The 20,265-nt window shown below is 34.8% G+C and overlaps 1 protein-coding gene across 3 annotated transcripts; it reads left to right on the top strand.

The window, feature by feature from the left end:
- Positions 1-246: 246 nt before the first annotated feature.
- Positions 247-20,265, top strand: LOC127182420 (cilia- and flagella-associated protein 44). 3 transcript variants are annotated; one of them, XM_051137725.1, is made up of 33 exons: positions 247-304; positions 622-778; positions 2,414-2,576; positions 2,831-2,933; positions 3,025-3,241; positions 4,071-4,185; positions 4,285-4,449; positions 4,533-4,688; positions 4,781-4,828; positions 6,276-6,375; positions 6,478-6,572; positions 6,948-7,157; positions 7,240-7,350; positions 8,339-8,491; positions 8,855-9,091; positions 9,729-9,871; positions 9,975-10,254; positions 10,334-10,389; positions 11,465-11,627; positions 11,726-11,856; positions 11,973-12,178; positions 12,274-12,433; positions 12,504-12,681; positions 14,536-15,003; positions 15,085-15,288; positions 15,363-15,558; positions 16,090-16,218; positions 17,655-17,785; positions 17,882-17,998; positions 18,101-18,302; positions 18,394-18,554; positions 19,558-19,692; positions 19,896-20,265. In XM_051137725.1, the coding sequence occupies exons 1-33, from the start codon at positions 262-264 to the stop codon at positions 20,142-20,144; spliced, it is 5,382 nt and encodes a 1,793-aa protein (XP_050993682.1). In that variant the 5' UTR covers positions 247-261; the 3' UTR covers positions 20,145-20,265. The 3 variants fall into 3 exon arrangements, with proteins under 3 accessions (XP_050993682.1, XP_050993683.1, XP_050993681.1); XM_051137726.1 differs by having other exon boundaries at positions 12,271-12,421; XM_051137724.1 differs by having other exon boundaries at positions 12,271-12,433.

Raw genomic sequence — 20,265 nt, 5'->3', positions numbered from 1 at the left:
GCATCTCTACAAATTCATTTTGTCAACAATTTTAATATGATAAGGTCTATGTCTAATTATTAGACTAATAATTACTTCAAAGGCTACAAAACAATTATTGAACATGATTATAAGGTATACGATTCATACGTTGACGTTCACATTTTGTAAGTAGTTGTAACAGTGAAAACCCACATGGCTTCGTTGTATTAACAATGAACTACAATACCCAGTGGGCAATGCGCGAAGTGTACTGTTGCTAAGCAACGCAGTCAAACGAAGATGGACGCTTCCGAGACGCTAACAGATGAAGTTACTTTACAAGGTGAAATAACACTTTTTATGCGTTATTTTGACTTAAAACAACGTGTTTGACAAATGCTTCGTGTTTACGCAATTCTTCCGCAATTTTAACTAAATCTAAACCTTTTAACTTAAGGTCATCGCCAGCAGTAAACAAACTTGACGTCTGTTTGCCTAGCAAACAATTACTGTCATATAAAGAAATTTTCGAATTGTTTAGTAAATAACGTTTATGATTAATAGTGATTATCACATTCGTCTAACGTATTTTCTTATTTGTGTGTCAAATGCATAATGAATTCACGTGATACTCATGATTTAATGGCGTTTTAATTTCAGAGCAGACAGCTGTTGTGGGGGATGAAGAGTGTGAGGGAAACCCTGAGGAAGAACAGAAGTCCATTCCAGATGACATGTATTACAGCTATGAGGAACTGTGCTCCAAACCCTTCATTACTACAGACTCCAACATCCCACAGAACCTGCTGCACCTCTCGTATCCACAGCAACTAACACTATAGAAAATATATAGCCTGCTATATATTTCTTCAGCATACGTATATGCTACTAGTAAAATATTATTACAATTTTACTGGTTTTAATATATTTTAAAGTTTGGGATCAGTAAGATTTTTTAATGGTTTTAAATAAGTTAAATAAGGCTGTATACAGCAAAAATACTAAAATACAAAAAAAGTAATTTAAAAACAGTTTTCTATTTATTTATTTTTTTTTACTTAAAAATATATTTTATTCCTGTGAAGCAAAACTGAATTTTGAGCATCATTACTCCAGTCTTCAGTGTCACATGGTCCTTCAGAAATCATTCTAATATGCTGATTTATAATCAATGTTGAAAACAGTTGTGCTGCTTAGTATTTTTTGGGAATTGTGATGCTTTTTTCAGGTTTAAAAAAGTTAAAAAGTTTTTCAAAATAGAAATTTTGTGTTACAATTTACTATTCAAAAGTTTGGAGTCAGTATGTTTTTTTTTTCGTTCTTTTTTCCTTTTTTTTAAGAAATTAATACTTTTATTCAGCAAGGTTGTGTTAAATGTATAAAAAGTGATAGCAAAGATTTATATTGTTAGAAAATATTTCTATTTTGAATACATTTCTGAAGGATCACGTGACACTGAAGACTGTGGTAATGGCTGATGAAAATTCAGCGCAGCTTCACAAAAATAAACTGTATTTTAAAGTATATTAAAATAGGAAACTGATTTTAGATATTAGAAAATTGCAATAATATTTCACAATATTTTGTATTTTTGAACAAATAAATACAGACTTGATGAGCGTAAAAATCTTACTGATCATAAACTTTTGAACGGTAGTGTAATATATTCATGTGATGTCAAAACTGATTTTTCAAGCCACCATTATTGCTGTCTTCCATTTTGCAAAAAACCTTCAGAAATCATTCTAATATGCTGATTTGGTTATCATAAAAAATCTTACTATTTTCAATAATGAGAAACATTTTTTTGCTGCTTAATATTTTGTGGAAACCATTAGACACACTCATAAGTTTAAGGTAAGTAAGAAGTAAGAAAAAAATTAGCAAGGACACAATAAATTGATCAAAAGTGACCAATAAAGACATTAAATACCAAATAAAGACATCTGGTTTGTGTTACAAAGTATTTTTATTTCAAATAAATACTGTTCAGTCACTTTTTATTCATTAAAGGGTCCTGGACATGTTTCCACAAAAATATTAAGAAGCAAAAACAGATTTCAACATTCACAATAATAAGAATTATTATTAATAACTGAGTTACAATAATAATTGATAATAATCAAATCAGGATAATGTGACACTGAAGACTAGATTTTTGGCTGCTGAAAATTCAGCTTTGCCACCACAGGAATAAAATATATTTTAAAACGTATTTAAATAGAAAACAGTTTTTTTAAATTGTAATAATATTTTACAGTATTACTGTTTTTTAAACTAAATGCAGCCCTAGTGAGCATAAGCATAAGTCTTTCAAAAACATAAAAAACTGTAATTATTCCGAAGGTATGAGGAGTAGTATACTGCCACCTTGTGATAAGTTGCCCTGTGATGAAGGGTGTGGCATTCATGACTCTCTGTTCATTTTATTTGCTCCTTAAACTGAGCCCAGACATTCATTTGGCTATGACTGTGGTCGGAGAGGGAACCTACAGCTGTTGGATGAGCATACATTGGCCTTCATAGCCGGGAATCTGCTTATCCTATTGGATGTGCGCACCAAAAAGCAGTGTTACATCCGCTCTAGCAGCGGAGGTGGCATTGGTGCAATTATGGTATATTAAAACTGTTATTTAGATGACTATATGTGAATGTAAACTGCAAGGGCAAATTAAAATATCAACAGCAGCAACAACAAAAAGAATGGCCTTGATGCATGAGTGTATAGCACCTATTGGGCTTAGACATATTAACATTTATATTCATAATTCATTTTACACTGTATAGTAATCACATTATGTAATTATGTGGTTGCTATACAGATTTTTGTGGACTTGAAGACCTAATATCTTCTTTTCTCTCTCTAAAGACACATCCAAGTAAGCAGTATTTTGCAGTGGCAGAGAAAGGCCATCAGCCTAACATCATCATATATGAGTATCCGTCCCTGCGGCCTTACAGGGTCCTCAGAGGTGGGACATCAGAGACACTGTCTTTGAACTAGATAAGGTTTGAGACAAAATCATGCATGCGTAATTGTAGTTTGTTTTGTTTAATTTAAAGGTGGCACAGGCAGCACATACAGCTTTGTGGATTTTAATCGTGATGGCTCCTTACTGGCCAGTGTGGGTGGAGCTCCAGACTACATGCTTACACTGTGGGACTGGAGGCAAGAACAGGTGACATTATGCAATAAAGCTTTTTCTCAGGATGTCTTCAGGGTCACCTTTTCACCTGACTGTGTTGGACAACTTACTACATCTGGCACTGGGCACATTAGGTTTGTATCGCTACAATTTATTATCTTATGTATTTGGATTTTAAAACTTTTTTAATAACTATATTTTTATACATTTATTTTTAGTATTTTTGAAAGATGCCTTTTCATATTAAGGTTTAAAGTTTTGGGGTCAGTAAGATGTTTCTATTTTATTTTATTTAAAAAAAAAAAAAAAAATTAGTACTTTTTATTCAGGTAAAAAATGTTAAAAAAAATTGTCAATGTTTAAAAAATGTTTACAGAATATCAGTTAATACATTTTACACTGCAAAAATGCTTTTCTTACTTAGAGTTTTCTTGTTTCCAGCCAAAATATCTAAAAATTCTTAAATCAAGAAGGATTTTTTAGACATGCAAAAATTATTGTCTTGTTTTCAGAAAAAGAAGTCAAAACTAAGTTTTACGTTTTTGCTTAGAACAAGCAAAATAATCTGCTAATATAATTTTATTTCAAGCAGAAAACAAGATTATTTTGCTTACCTCTTTGGCAGATTATTTTGCTTGTTTCAAGAAAAAAAATCACTTATTTTTTACTTCTTTTTTTCTGTAAGCAAGACAATAATTTTTACTAGTCTAGAAAATCCTTCTTGATTTAAGAATTTTTAGATATTTTGGCTGAAAACAAGACAAAAATCTAAGTAAAACACCTTTTTTGTTTGTAATAATATAATTTGTAATAATATTTCCACAGTATCACTATTTTACTATAGTTTTGATCAAATAAATATATCATTGGTGAACATAACGTCTTTCAAAAACATTATAAAATCTTACTGACCCTTTTGAATGGTAGTGTATGAGAGAGTGCTGAGAGTGTTCATTTTTTTAGATTCTGGAAAATGGCCAATACCTTCACTGGTTTAAAGTTGCAAGGACTGCTGGGAAGTTTTGGAAAAACAACAGTTACGGATATAGAAGGATATGTGGAGCTTCCTGATGGAAAGGTTCAGCACCCTTTTACATTTTGCATATTTACACACACAAACCTATACACTTTTTAAATAAACAAGTTATTGAAAAAACAAATCCTATTTCTCTCTCAGGTTGTGTCAGGATCAGAGTGGGGGAACATGCTCCTTTGGGAGGGGGGTCTGATAAAGGTGGAATTTTGTCGTAAAGGTGGACGCACGTGTCATAGTGGAACCATTTACCAGTTTAACCTAGATGAGGGAGAACTAATGACCATAGGATCTGATGGAGCAGTCAGAGTAAGTACTGGTTGGTTATTAGTGAGACCAAATTAGTATAACCTTATTTGAAGCAAAAATTGATTTCTCTATTGTTTTCTCAGAGCTGGAACTTGGAGACCATAGACACCGCAGATGCAGTTGACGACAGCGGCCTGTTTGAGATTGAACCCATGAATGAGTTAATAATAGGCCGTAATGTCAGCTTGCATTCTATGGTCAAGAGCTCCATTCCAGAAACCTCCATCTGGTTTGCTCAGGTATACAACCTTTTTCTTTTTCTTTTTTGACAGTGTTTTTAAGTAAATGTTTTTAAGGCCTAGTCTGAATATTTTTTGTTTGATTTTAACAGGATTCAAATGGCTGTATTTGGAAACTGGATCTCTCATTCTCCAACATTGTGAGTCAGTGTTAAACAGGTGCTTAAATAGGGGTTCAAGCACGTAGCACTGAAACCTTATTGTAATTGTTAGAATGGCCAAGGACCAACAATGTCTATGTAAAACTGATTGGGCAGACCGAACCGTAAGTCGCAGGGAACTGAAACTTGGAAGTATGGTAGTGCTCACACAGTCTATAACATCACCTAGGCTTGCCCCAGTCAGCCTGACAGGGGCGCTACAGTGATTTAAAGTATGAAATGGCTAACAACTCCTAAACCATTTGTCGCATTTTCTGCAAAATTTTCAAGTATTTTGGATTTTTTGAAAAACCTACTTTTGCGAACTAGTCCTAGGTTTTTCGCCTTAATCAGAACCAAACCAGTGCAGAAAGATTATCTAGAGAGTGAATATTGATAATTATCAAAAAAAAAGTTGAACTTTGACTTACCATTGCAAAGGGATCCCAAAACGTTCAAAAGGGGGCAGGGCCGCATTTACTAAAATGACTATAACAGAATAAGATATCTTCACCAAACTTAGAACACATATGTAAGGGCTGAATCTGAGGTCACATTAACAGAAATTGTGGAGATTGGCCACTTGGTGGTGCTATAAGGGATAAAAATAAAATTACTATAACTATAGCAACTGTTTGTCCAATGTGCCACAAGTGTCTATAAGGAAATTTGCATATCTCAAAAAACAGGGCCATCATTGGCCGATAAATTTTGAGACAAGGTTTACGGAGGTTGTGTCGAACAAAACTCGGTGGGCCTGTTTGACTCATGGCTCTAAAGGGTCTGTGAGAAATTTGAAAGAAATTGGCCACTCAGGGTGATATTGCATTATTCAAGGGCGTAAACGAGTGTATATTGCGGTTTTTCACACATACAGATGATATTTGTATCATACTTTGTATCAGCTTTGCCTCTAGAACCACTGCTGTCAATCAAATTGTTTGTTAAATGACTGAGAATATGTAAAAAAACATACTTTTGCAAGCTAGTCCTAGGTTTTTTTGCTCAGTCTGAAAAAAAAAAAAACACTCCAGTACAATTCTCTGGACTCTCTAGGTCCATAACTATCCAAAAAAAAAAATTATTTACCCTTTGGGCAGCTATAACTGGGTCACTTTGGCCTGTCCAAATATACCCCAAAGCCTATAAAAGCCCAAACAAAATCCGGTGAGCACATGCGACAGGTGGTTCTAAACAAGCTTGCAAAGATTTAGGGAGATCAAACCATATCTGGCACTATAACAGTCATACACATTAGGAACATCATATTTCTATAGTAAATGTACATGCATTTGCCAAACATGCTTTTTTAAATTATTGATTTAGGTGGTTACAGGCTTGCTAAATAATATGTAATGTAATTCCTTAAAGCGCCTGAATCCCGGTAATCACCGCTTGTAGCTAAGTTCTTGTTTGAAATCTGGCAAGCATGATTTCTGTTTTGCAGACCCAAGATCCAGAGTGTCTCTTCTCATTTCATGCTGGTGCCATTCAGGGCATGGATGTTTCTGAAAGCAGCCACCTCATGGCCACTACAGCCTTGGACTGTAAGAGAAAAATTAACACTAACCAAACATACACCCACATACACAGACCTGCTGTGATGTGCTTTATATAAACACTGACAAATAACTTTTTATCTTTTCCAGCCTCAGTCAGGGTGTTTGACTTTCTTTCAAAGAAAGAACTCACGATAAGCCGCTTCAAACAGGGAGGGACAACGCTCACATGGGCTTCAGACATGGTAATGTAAATGAACATCAAATGAATAATTAAATAAAACAAAATAAACTGTTATATGTACAGTATGAAAAATGGCTAATGGCTAATATTAATTTATTAAATAATTAATTCATTATTAAATTAATATTAATTTATAATATATTATTTATTTAAAAACACTAATAATTAAACAGTCTCAAATAAACACACTCACAAATAAGTGAAAGTTAGATGACAGCAAATGTAATCTAAATCTAAAAAATACAATGAAATAAAAATAAATATCCAATATCAAACAAGGCTGATAAATGCAGTAATCTCTAAAATCACATGATAACCAATATTGTACCAATATTTTGTGCATCCCCATGTGTGCTTGTTGTTTGTGTCTCTACAGGTGAACACCGCCGGGGGTCTGCTGGTTGTGGGTTTTGATGACGGTGTGGTACGTCTCTTGGAGCTGTATAACACTCAGAGTCTGCACACGGTTGCAGGACGCACACGCTCTGCCGATGCTGAACTCCGCCTTAGACAAGCTCTCAAGCCCCACAATGCACCTGTGACCGCCGTCGCTTATGAGAGAACTAGAAAGATCATGGCTACTGGGGTAGGCGTTGAGTGAGTGAGTATGATTTGTCAAAATATTCTGCTATGTTACCATGATATTCTCTTGCTCACTCTCTTTTTAGAGCACAGACAGCAGTGTTTTCTTCTTCACGGTGGGAGAAAGATATACACCAATAGGGTTTGTTACTGTCCCAGGCCCTGTGCAAGGCCTGGAGTGGTCACCTCAGTCACATGTGAGTGATGACTGTTTGCAGTTAGCTTAAATGTTATCATATATATTTTATAAAGATAGTTCACCCAAAAATAAAAATTACCCCATGATTTACTCACCCTCAAGCCATCCTAGGTGTATATGACTTTCTTCTTTCAGATGAATACAATCATAGTTGTATTAAAAATATCTTGGCTCTTCCAAGCTTTATAATGGCAGTGAATGGCTGTTGAGATTTTGAAGTCCAATAAATTGCATCCATCCATCATAAAAAGTGCTCCACATGGCTCCAGGAGGATAATAAAGGCCTTATAAAGTAAACCGATGTGTTTTTGTAAGAAAACTATCCATATTTAAAAAGTTATAGGCCGTAATCTTCTGATAACTGTCGTACATGTGTTCACGAAAGAGTGGCGTTCCAGCAGATGACATATAGGACGTAGACGTATCGTAAGCGCTGGTGACAATATGCTTCTCATGAGAAGCAAGTTTTGTTTACAGCAAAGGAAAACCAGTCTCCTCTTGGTTTAGATTGAAATTTTGCACTTCTTATTTGTGACTGTTTTTTTGTTTTGCTTTCTCCACTGTGCTTTGGTGTTCGTCACCGTGTTTGCGTACGTCCTACGTCATCCGCTGAAATGCCACTCTCTTGTGAATGGATGTACGACACTCAGCAGAAACTATAGATTACGGTTTCTAAAGTTTTAAATATGGATATTTATCTTAGACAAATGCATCTATTCGCTTCAGAAGGCCTTTATTAAGCCCCCGGAGCCATGTGGAGTATGTTTTATAATGGATTAATGCACTTTTATTGGACTTCATCCATCCAACTTTATCTTAAACCCCATTTAATGCCATTATTAAGCTTGGAAGAGCTAGAACATTAAAGAAGGAAGCTATGTAGACCTAGGTTGGTTTGAGTGTGAGTACTTCATGGGGTAATTTTCATTTTTGGGTGAACTATCCCTTTAATGAAGCACACTGAAGGTTTGTGAATGTGTTTAAAGGAGAAAAACACTCTGCTGATCTTCTGTCAAAATGGTCACGTGGTGGAAGTTCAGTGCCCTGATCCTGGGGCTCAGACTGGTGGAAACACCTTTCAGCTCTCAGATCTTCCGACAATGCATTTCTGCTTCAGCAGCATCAAGTCCCGAATTAAGGTTATCATCTTATTTCTTTGACTTTCTCTCTCTAGTTCTCCTGAACCTTTATTTTATTTTTTTATTTTATTTTATTTTATTTTAATGTTTTATTTTAATGTTTTATTTTAATATTTTATATTTAATTTTTAATTATTTTTTTTGCTTTGTTTAAATGTATTGTTTCAAAATAAAACCTATTAAATAGGTTAAATAAATTAGATTAAATTATAAATTATAATTCTGTTGATTGGCATTTGTATTAATAAAATTGATTTTTAATATCCACTATGATGATACAAATACAGTTAAAATCACCACAATGGTCTGTAAAGACTATATTGTTTAATGTTCTGCCACACATGGATGCATGTGTGTTTGCAGAGAGATGCAGAGGTAGCACTCAGGCAGGCCAGAAAAGAGGAGAAGAAGAAGAGGAGGGAGAAACACTTGAAGAAACTGAAGGAGCAAAAGCCAGATGCCACAGAGGAGGAACTACTGGGAGAACTGGAAGAGGAAGATGAGGAGGAAGAGGAACTGCCTCCTCTTTACATTCCATCTCCACCCAGTCCTCTACACTGTGGCTTTTACTCAACACCAGGATCATTCTGGCTTTCTATGGTACATGCACTCACAGGCATACATTACATTTAAAAAATTAGGAATTAATCAGGAATACATGATATTTTGAAATATATTAAAAAAGAAAAGAGAGATTTTACATTGTAATAATATTTCATAATATTGCTGTTTTAACTGTATTTTAAATCAAATGAATTACTTACTGTCATTAATTACTTACCCTCGTGTCATTCCAAACCCGTAAGAGCTTCGTCCATCTTCAGAACACAAATTAAGATATTTTTGATGAAATGCTAGAGCTTTCTGACCCTCCATAAACAGCAATGCAACTACCAGGTTCAAGACCCAGAAAGGTAGTAAGGACATTGTTAAAATAGTCCATGTGATATCAGTGGTTCAACTGCAATGTTATGAAGCTATGAAATACTTTTTGTGCACAAAGAAAACAAAAATAACAACTTACTTTGCGCACAAAAACTATTCTCATCTTGCGGGTTTGGAATGACACGAGGGTGAGTAATGACAGAGTGATTAATGACAGAATTTTCATTTTTGGGTGAACTTTCCTTTTAAGCCCATTACAAAATCTTACTTATCCCAAACTTTTGAACAAGAAATGTAACTCGCAGTTGTGTAGTACATGTGTCACTAAAATGCCTGACTCTCTCTCTTTTAGGGTGGCTATGACTCAGGGTATTTGTACCACTGCAAGTTCTCCGAACAGCAGAGTGAAGATCCATTAGAGAGAAAAGATGAGCCCTTTTCCTTCATACCTGTGCATGATGCAGACCACAACCCCATTCTCACCATAACCTTCAAGTGAGATTCAGTAATCATAATTACTTTCCTGATTTGAAAGTCAATGTTTTTAGTCAATAATTAGTTGATTTTTACCATACCTAACTTCTTACTCTTGTCTTAGTTCCAGCAGGCAGTTGTTATTATGTGGCATGAAGGATGGTAGTATTCGGGCGTACCCTGTACAGGCCTCGGACCATCAGCTCAGATCTATGCAGGCGTACTGGGCTCTCAGTGTCCATGATAACCATTACGGCCATGTGCGCCACATCCGCTTTAGCTTTGATGACACATTTGTCCTGAGCGCAGGAGAAGATGGCAACATCTTCTCTTTCAGCTGTTTGCCAGAAGAGGAGCTCCAGAAGGCTATGCAGCTCAAACACGCCAAAGTTCCCTCTCCACGGGTTAGTGTATGTGTTCACTTGCGAGTGGGCAATTGTGTACTTCTGTGTTTCAAGTCTACCATTTTACTCATGAAAACAGGTTGGGCTGGAGATGGAGAAAGCAGCTCAGGACATAGAGGATCCATCTGCTTACAGGTGACTGTGCATTTAAATAAAGCAAGTAATAAGGGTTAAGGCGAGTTTCTTTCTACCTGTGTGCCACGGCCCCCCAGTGGGCTACAGATGTACTGCAAAAGGGCTGTAAATGTAAAAAAAATCTTTTTATAATATTAATATTTTAATAGACCTATTTACTATTGATTGTGCATCCTAATGTGTGGCCACAAGTTCACCCCTAAATATATATACACACTACGAGTCAAATTTTTTTTAGTGTTTTTAAAGAAGTCTCTTTGTTCACCAAGCCTGCATTTATTTGATCCAAATTCAGAAAAAACAGTAAGATTTTGAAATATTTTTACTATTTAAAATAACTGTTTTCTATTTGAATATATTTTCAAAATTGAATTTTTAATGTCATTACGCTAGTCACACGATCCTTCAGAAATCATTCTAATATTCTAAATTGCTGCTCAAAAAATGTTTAGTATTATTATTATTATGTTGAAAACAGCTAAGCAGAATTTTTACAGGTTAATTTGATGAATAGAAAGTTCAGAAAAACAGCATTTATCTGAAATAGAAATCTTTTGTAACATTATAAATGTCATCATCAATACTTTTGATCAATTTAAAGCATCCTTGCTATCTATCTATCTATATCTATCTATCTATATCTATATCTATATATATATATATAATTTCTCTGGTATAGCGTGTAATGATACAAAAGCTTTTTATTTCAAATAAATGCTGACCTTTGGACCTTTGGACTCAACTGTTTTAAATATTGATAATAATAATAAAAATATTTCTTGAACCGTAAATCAACATATTAGAATGATTTCTGAAGGATCACGTGACACTGAAGTAATGATGCTGAAAATGTAGCTTTGATCACAGGAATAAATTACATTTTAAAATATATTCAAATAGAAAACAATTATTTTAAATAGTAAAAATATTTTAAAATGTTACTGTTACTGTTTTTGCTGTACTTTGGATCAAATAAATGCAGGCTTACTGAGCAGAAAAGACTTCTTTAAAAAACATTATAAATCTTACTATTCAAAAACTTTTGACTGGTATTGTATATATATAATTTGTGCAGCATAGAAACAGCTAAACAGAAGCTGGAGCTGGACCGCATGCATAAAGAAGCAGAACAGAGGAAACAGGAGCGGCGTAAGAAGCTGGCAAAACTGCAGAGTCAATTTCAAGCTTTACTGGAGCAGAACCAGAGCCTTCCTGAACACATCCGCCTCCATCGCTCGGTGCACAGATCTCACACACCTCCTCGCTCACTCAACTATTTCAGTGTAATGATTACATAGACACAATGATCTAACATTATATTTTACGGTGTTTGTAGGAGTTTGAACTGGACCCGAGCTTCCGTGAGGAGACTGAAAGACAGACAGAAGAAACAGTGATGGAAGTCAGGAAAGAACTGGCCTGGGAGGAGGAGAAACACCGCATCGGCCTTAACAAACTACAGACTATGTACTACACATCCATCCAGAGCCACTTCTCTAATTGAATTCTTATTGAATTGTAGGAAGTAACCATTGAGAATCACTGCTTTTGTTTATTCTTTCATATTGCTGTTGGCTCTATAGGTTCTGGGAGTCCGTGGTGGAGGACACGGTCACGGTCCATGCGTTTAAGAGTGGACATAAGGTCTCCAACTACAGGCTGCTGGCTCTGTCTGCCATACAAATGCACTTGCACCAGCATGGCACAGCGGCATCTCATAGTGGAGCCGTGGAACAGAATCACTGGCAGAGCAAACCCCAGCCTGGCAAAAAAGCCAGCAACATTTCACGTGAGACAGGATTAGTGTGTTAAATTAACATTTAGACTTATAGGAGTATGTATGTGTGTGTGCAATTATCGTTCTCCTTCTCTCTTTCAAAGCAGTGCAGGATGAGCTGGTAACAGATCCGTTGATGCAGTCAGGAAGGATGCAGTCAGGGCGTAAACTGGCCAGCAGAGAGGCAGAGAAACTCCGCAAGGCTGCCGAAAAGGCAGAGAAAGCCAGAGCCATGATAGAGAAGAGGAAAAAAGAGTGGGCAGAACTGTAAGTACCAGTGTGTGTGTGTATTTCTGTCTGTGTTCATGTGTGTGTAACATTGTTAATGCTTCCTCAGCTATGCCTCTAAGCCTAGTGAGGACTATGAGGATCCTAAGGATGTGGAAGCGATCCGATTGGCTAAGGAGAGAATGGGCGACTTTAAGCTGAAGTCAGCGAAAGACTTTACTGTTCCTGAACACCTGAGGATGAACGTGGAGAAGAAGAGAGTGCAGTTGGTGGAACTGGAAAAAAAGGTGAACGACACAAATGTATCAGCACAAAATGATACTTTCTTTAACCGTAAACATAAACTTTCCACAACATTATAGTAATATTGTAAATGTAATATATTTTACACAGTGTACTTGAACTATGTAACAGTCAGAATACATAATTGTGTTGGGGAGTAACTAGTTACAACGGCATTACGAAATTTAATTACAAAATAAATTTAACAGTAAAAATGTTAAAAATTGAATTACAGTTACTTATGAAAATGTTAGCGATTGCAAAGGGTTACATCTGAATACTTCTTGTATTAATTTTTACTGTCTTGTTATGATTTTGAACTTCTAGTTAACCTCAGAATGATCTCAAAGGAAAAAAAGGTGCTAAAGTCTGATTTTGTGGTGGATGCACTTTAAAATTAAATTATTATCATTTTAATTCAAGAGATGAAGGATTTTGAAAGTTGGTTTGATTGTTTATATCATCCGCATTTGTAAGTCGCTTTGGATAAAAGCGTCTACTAAATGTCTAAATGTAATGTAATTTAAATGTAAATTTAGAAAAGCAATCAAAAAGTAATTAAATGTAATCAGTTACGTTACTTTAATAAAGTAATTGAAATAGTTTACTTATTACATTTAAATAGGGTAACTTGTAATCTGTAAACTATTACACTTCTAAAGTAACCTTCCCAACACTGACAATTAGAATATGTGCTGATAAATTTTTAATAAAAAAATCTTTATACATATTTCAAAATTAAAGTTTGAGCTGGTCTACACTACTGTTCAAAAGTTTCAGGGTCTGTAAGATTTTTTATAGTTTTTGAAAGAAGGCTGCATTTATTTGAATAAAAATACAGTTAAAACAGTAAAATTGTGAAATATTATTACAATTTACAATCAACAGTTTTAATATATGATTGTAATTTATTCCTGTGATTTTCTGTTTGAAAGTCTGAATTTATTTGTTTAAAAATACAAGCAAAATTACTATAATATTAAAAATAATTAAATAAATAATAATAATAATAAATTATTATAACTTTAATATTCTGCGCCCATTTCTGCAGTCTTTAGTGTCATATGATCCTTCAGAAATCATTCTAATTTACTGATTCAATGCATGAACATTTCTTATTATTATTATTGTTGTTGAAAACAGCTGTGCTGCTTAATATATTTGTAGAAACCATGACACATCTTTTAATAAATAGAAAGTTCAAATGAAAAGCATTTATCTGAAAAATAAATATTTAGTAAGATTTTAAATTTGATCAATTTAATGCACATTTGCTAAATAAAAGTACTGATTTTGTTAAAAAATCTTACTAACCCTAAATGTTTGAACAGTAGAGTACATTTTCTCCTTTTTGTGTATTTTTGTCAACAATATTGTTATTTTCATTAAAAAAGCCGTTTTAGTGAGAGTATGTTTGAAATTCATTAAAATGAAATGAAAAACTTAATTACGATTTTTGGTTCAGAGAAAAAAACTAAAAGCTGTACTACTTTTAAGTAAGTGTGTCTAACAACAACAACAAAAATAGTTATGATAACCTAAATGATTCTTTAGCGTTTTAAAGCGGTCATCGGATGCCCATTTTCCACAAGTTAATATGATTTATTAAGGTTTTCATAAAAAGTCTATAACATACTTTGGTTAAAATTTCTCAGTGGTAAAACAACACCCTTTTTACCTTTTTAAAAAGAGCTCTGTTCACAGTGACCCATTTCAGTGCATGCCCCTTTAAATGCTAATAAGCTCTGCTTACCCCACCCCACTTTTATGTGGGGTGACAAGCAGTTCTTGTGATCTAATAAATGACTTGTTTACAGATGTTTTCATGTGGTGGTCTATGAATTTTTTATATGTTACAGATCTTTGAGAAGAAGTCTGAGATGAACTCCCGTGTGATGGCTCTTAGGGACAGTAAGGTAGAGATCGTGTCTCAGCTCCATGCCCAAATGGAGCAGCTACAGGTGATCCAGCAGCAACTTCCACCCGAGAAACGTTGTCCATTGCCGGCTGTGCCTGTCTTAATGCCAGAAGAGATGCCAGAGAGGAAGCATAGATACACACGGGCCACCTTGGAGCGTTACGCAACTCTAAGGGACAAGATGACTTCCACTGGCCTGGAAGAACAGCAGGATGGGCAGAACATCCTGGAGCTGCTTGAACAAGAGATGCAAGACACCCACACTAAGGCTCAGGACACACACATAGAGAATGAAGGTGAGGAAACACACTCTCAGAAGCAGGAAGAGAAGCTCACAGAGCTAGAGAAAGAGATGAGAGAAGTTGAGGAGATCAGAAACCTGTGCCAGCAAGACCAGCTTTTTAAACAGGTGAGTTTGGTGTGAACATCAAGGGGGATTTATTCATCACAATCCGTCAAACCATCCTTATTTCAGTCTTTCTGTATGTAGATGGAGGAGGCAGTGTGGCGTTTCGATGCTGAGTTGCGCGTACTTCGTCACGAGAAGCTGGAGTTGGATGTGTACATGAAACTGGCTGATCTGAGACATGTGACGCTTTTTGAGGAGCTGCTGCTTCTGAAGGAGTTTGAGAAGAGGGAGGACATACTACAGGAGCGGCTGACCACCTATATACAGGAAGAGGAAGAGATCAGGGTGGGTTTGTTTTCGTTTGCACGTTATGATCTAGAACTGAATAGTTCTCATATTTAGCATTTTGTTGGTGTCAGGCCAAGATGCACGACTGTAAGAAGCAGATGGAGCTGAAGAAGAGAGACATCCTTAGGCTCCAAGGAAAGGAAAAAACAATCGCTGCCACTTTTCAGGCCTCACTAGGGGAGAACAACAAGTTTGAGGAGTTCCTCACCAGAGTGTTTAAGAAAAAGATCAAGCGTACAAAGAAGAAAGAAACGCATGGACGTGAAGGTGAGCTGGAAGGTTTCTACGTACTTCACTAGGTGAATCTCACACAAGCGGTCTTAAAGTCACATTTCACCCCAAAACTAATACAAAGAAGTCATATTTTGCATAAAGGAAATGTGTTAGGACCCTTGATTATATATATGAAAATTGCTGTATATTGAAAACGTATGTCTGATAATTGTCTTCCTATTTAAAAAAAAAAAATATATATATATATATATATATATATATAATTAATTAATTAATAATTCATTAAAGTTATTACTTTGAATTAGACTTTATTTTATATTTGTAGTTTTTGCTTTAATCATATTTGCATTTATTTTATTTTTTGATCTTTTTAAATGTATGATTTTTTAACTGAGTTTTTATTTATTTCCAGTTAGTAATTTTAGTGCTTCTTAATTTTAGTTTTTAATCTAATGTTTGTTTTAATTCAGATTTATTTCAGTTAACAAAATGTTTGTAATAGATTTATTTTAGTCAAGTTTTTGTTCATTAAATGTAATTTTTGTTTTTTCCTCCTTCCATCAGGCGATGATGTGACAGAGGAGGAAGATGACAGCGATGAAGACTCGGATGAAGAATCAGATGGGGATAATGATGAAGATTATGATGACTCTGAGACTGGAGTTCCTCTGGATGACAGCGTGTGTCCACCAAGTAAGATCAACAACCAGCTCCCCAGAGAGCAAATATCTTGTGTGTTGTTGACTTGTGCATTGTACATAATATATAATATATAATATATAATATATAACATACATTACATTATGTAAAAAATTATTTTATTAAGCAAGGACACATTAAACTGTTGTGACAGTAAAAACAATGTTTTTAATGTTTCAAATAAATAAAATTAATCAAAGAATCCTGAAAAAAAAGTATCACTGTTTATAAAAAAAAAAATTCAACATTGATAACAATAAGAAATGTTTCTTAAGGACCATGTGACACTAAAAAATTGAACTAAAGGCTGCTGAAAATTATAGTTATTTAAATTTTTTATTATTAATTGAATTATTTTTTAATATTAATGCAATTTAATTTCAACCGTATTTTTAAACAAATAAATTCAGACTTTCAAAAACATTTAAAATGCACTACCAGTCAAAAGTTTTTTATTTTTAACGTTTAAGATTTTTTTTTTTTTTTTTTTTTTTTTACAGAAGTCTCTTCTTCTCACCAAGTCTGTATTTATTTGATCCAAAATACAGCAAAAGCAGTAATATTGTGAAATATTTTTACTATTTAAAATAACTGCTAAATATTTGAATATATTTTAAAATGCAATTTATTTCTGTGATCAAAGCTAAATTTTCAGCATCATTACTCCAGTCTTCAGTGTCACATGATCCTTCAGAAATCATTTTAATATGCTCATTTGCTGTTCAGGAAACATTATCATTATTATTATTATTATTTATCAATATTTAAAACAGCTGAGCACATTTTTTCGTGATTCTTTGACGGATAGAAAGATACAAAAATCAGCATTTATCTGAAATAAAAAGCCTTTGTAACATTATACCTTGTACCATTCTAAAGATTGGAGTCAATATAATTGTTTTTGTAAAATAAATTATAGAAAATAATACTTTTATTTAGCAAGGATGCTTTACATTGATCAAAAGTGATGATAAAGACATTTATAATGTTAAAAAATATTTCTATTTCAGATAAATGCCATTCTTCTGAACTTTCTATTCTGCAAAAAAACCTGAAAAAATACTACTCAGCTGTTTTCAACATAATATTAATAATAAATGTTTTTTTTTTAAGCAGCAAATAAGAATATTAAAAAGATTTCTGAAGGATCATGTGACTGGAGTAATGATGCTTAAAAATCAGCTTTGAAATCACAGGAATAAATTGCATTTTAAAATATATTCAAATAGAAAACAGTTGTTTTAAATAGTACAAATATTTAAAAATGTTATTGTTTTTGCTGTACTTGGGATCAAATAAATGCAGGCTTGGTGAGCAGAAGAGACTTCTTTGAAAAACATTAAAAATCTTACTGTTCAAAAACTTTTGGCTGGTAGTGTATATGTGTAGAAATTATGTAATATATAATATATGTCCTGTGTGTGTTTCAGACTGTGATCCTGAGCTTTTTGAGAACACACTGAAGCTGCGTGAACATCGTCTGGATGTGGAAGAGCAGCTGCAAGAGGAGATAAAAAATGTCGACAGTTTAAAGAAGGAGTGTGACACACTGACCAAGAAAGTGAGAGAAATAGTTCTTTGTACTCCTCTCTCCTTTCTTTCTATGATTTCTTTTTCAACAGTACAATCTAAAGAGACAGTACCTTTGTTTCTGTAGGAGAAGATTGTGCAGAACAACCGTAAAGCAGCAGAGGGAGATCTGGAGCTCATTAACCGAGAAAAGCAGCAGAAGCTGAATGAAGTGGATGTGGTGGTGCCACTCAGACTGCATCAGGTGTGAACATAATTAGATGTACTCATTTACCATCTTAGCCTTTGCTAAAGTGTAATTTACATCCAGTATCACATCTCTCTCTCTTTCTCACTCTCCGAACAGATTGAATATGTGAATAATGGTTTGTTGCCGGGTAAGCTTGACTCAGCATTGGTCCTGAACACAGCTGATCTCCAGCGTCTGCAGAAGCGTATTGAAGAGCTGCAGCAGGAGAAGATCGAACAGCGAGAGCTCTATAAACACGCCAAGCAACAACACGTACAGCTCAGACATGACCTTAAAGACATGGAGGCCAGAATAAAGGGTCAAAGACTATTTCAAGATATGACATTTCCTTAAACTTAAGGAGTGAGTTTAAGTGAGTAAAGTGTTACATTAAATATATTTCTTTGTAGGGTCAGAAACACGATGCGAGCAGCTGATGCTCAAGAAGTTCGGAAAGCTGGTTGACCTTGAAGTTCTGCAGACTCTTTCAGGCAACAGGAGAGTAGAGGAGATGAGACAGGAGATCAGAGAACAAGACGCTAAGTACACAAAGGAGCTGAAACACTGGGAGGTACATTGACACACTAACTTTACACTAACTTTAGGTTAAAAAACTTTTGAACAAAATGTTAATTATTTTACCAAAATAAGAGGGATCATACAAAATGCATGTTATTTTTTATTTAGTACTGAATAAGATATTTCTCATAAAAGACGTTTACATATAGTCCACAGGAGAAAGTAATAGCTACATTTATAAAAGTGACCCTTTCCAACAGTGACTATGATTTTGAGATCCATCTTTTCACAATGAAGACAACTGAGGGACTCATATGCAACTACTACAGAGGGTTCAAACACTTACTGATGCTTCAGAAGGAAACACAATGCATGGGGTGAAAACTTTTTGAATTTGAAGATAAGGGTAAATTGAACTTATTTTGTCTTTTGGAAAACATGTAAGTATCTCCTGTAGCTTTTGAAGGGCAGTACTAAATAAAAAATATAATATTTGGGCAAACTTAGAGAAATTCTGCTCTTTATTCTGTTCAAAAGTTTTCAAAAGTCCCCCCCCCCCCCTTCCCGGAGCATCAGTGAGTGTTTGAACCTTCTGTAATAGTTGCATATGAGTCCCTCAGTTGTCCTCAGTGTAAAAAGGTGGATCTCAAAATATACAGTCATTTTTGGAAAGGATTCAAATACACAGAATTGCTAAAAAAAACAAAGAATTTGTGGGATCTGAAGGATTTTTTCTGAAGAACAGCAGACAGTTTAACTGTTCAGGACAAACAAGTGACTCATGAACAATGATCACTAAACAAAATAAAAAAAAACAGCTGTAAAGGGATGTAAACTTTCATTTTTATAAATTCAACTATCATTTTCTCTTGTGGACTATATGTAAACGTCTTTTTTTTTTAAAAGTGATGTGAAATATGATCCCTCTTATTTTGGTAAAATAATTAACATTTTACAGATCCTGCAAGGTACATGTAAACTTTTGACCTCAACTGTATGTAATGAATTAAGACTGTATGCCAAATTTAGAGCAACTGTTCATATGTGTGTACCAGGCAAAAGTTATAGGAGCAAAAGAGGCACTGACAGAAATCACGAAAGAGAACACAGAGAGACTACGTAAAATAAACAGCTTGCTCAGCCAGAAAAAAGTACTGGATGAACAACTCAATGCCAGACAGCAGAAGACGGTATTCTGTTCTTAAATGATTCACATTTTATCACATATTTAAACTGTTGTTGATAAAGCCAAGCATCTGACATGTTTTGGTTTACCTATCTTGAATCGCTGCAGTATTTACTGCAGTTTATTCACAAATGAAGCAGTAGCAGCTCCTGTTGTGATATGCAGGACACTCCTTAGACATTCAAAGCGTGTGTGTGTTTGTTTAAGGTGGGTCAGTTCCGAGGCCGTCTGGTTGAGAAACAAGAACTGCAGAGGCTGCAGCAGCTGGTAGCGGCTCAAGCACAGGACATCGAGGCTCTCAGTGATGAGATCCGTGCTCTTTCACGCAAAGACGGCCATGTTCTCCCTCCGCTCGAACCTGTCCTGCCTCCCATTCCCACCCTGCCCCACAGACACACAACAAGCAATTCTGGTGTGCAAAGGAAATTCAACCTCAGCAGCAAAGCTGTGAAATAGATCCATACACACTTTTACCCTAAGTGCAAAATCAGCACGTTAGCACACAAGCTATCAATCTGTTCCTGTAGACATATACAACAGGCTAAATATGCAATGGTCTAACTGTAATAAATTCTTT

The sequence above is a fragment of the Labeo rohita genome, chromosome 19 (assembly GCF_022985175.1).
Source record: "Labeo rohita strain BAU-BD-2019 chromosome 19, IGBB_LRoh.1.0, whole genome shotgun sequence".
NCBI classification, from domain to species: Eukaryota; Metazoa; Chordata; class Actinopteri; order Cypriniformes; family Cyprinidae; genus Labeo; species Labeo rohita.
This window is presented reverse-complemented; position numbering and strand designations above follow the sequence as displayed.

Bases quoted from the DNA above. Each gene is read 5' to 3' on its own strand.
- LOC127182420 (XM_051137724.1), top strand. From the start codon at position 262: ATGGACGCTTCCGAGACGCTAACAGATGAAGTTACTTTACAAG. The intron at 15,004-15,084 runs GTGAGTTTGGTG...TTCTGTATGTAG, and splicing joins AAGACCAGCTTTTTAAACAG to ATGGAGGAGGCAGTGTGGCG. The intron at 15,289-15,362 runs GTGGGTTTGTTT...TGTTGGTGTCAG, and splicing joins AGGAAGAGGAAGAGATCAGG to GCCAAGATGCACGACTGTAA.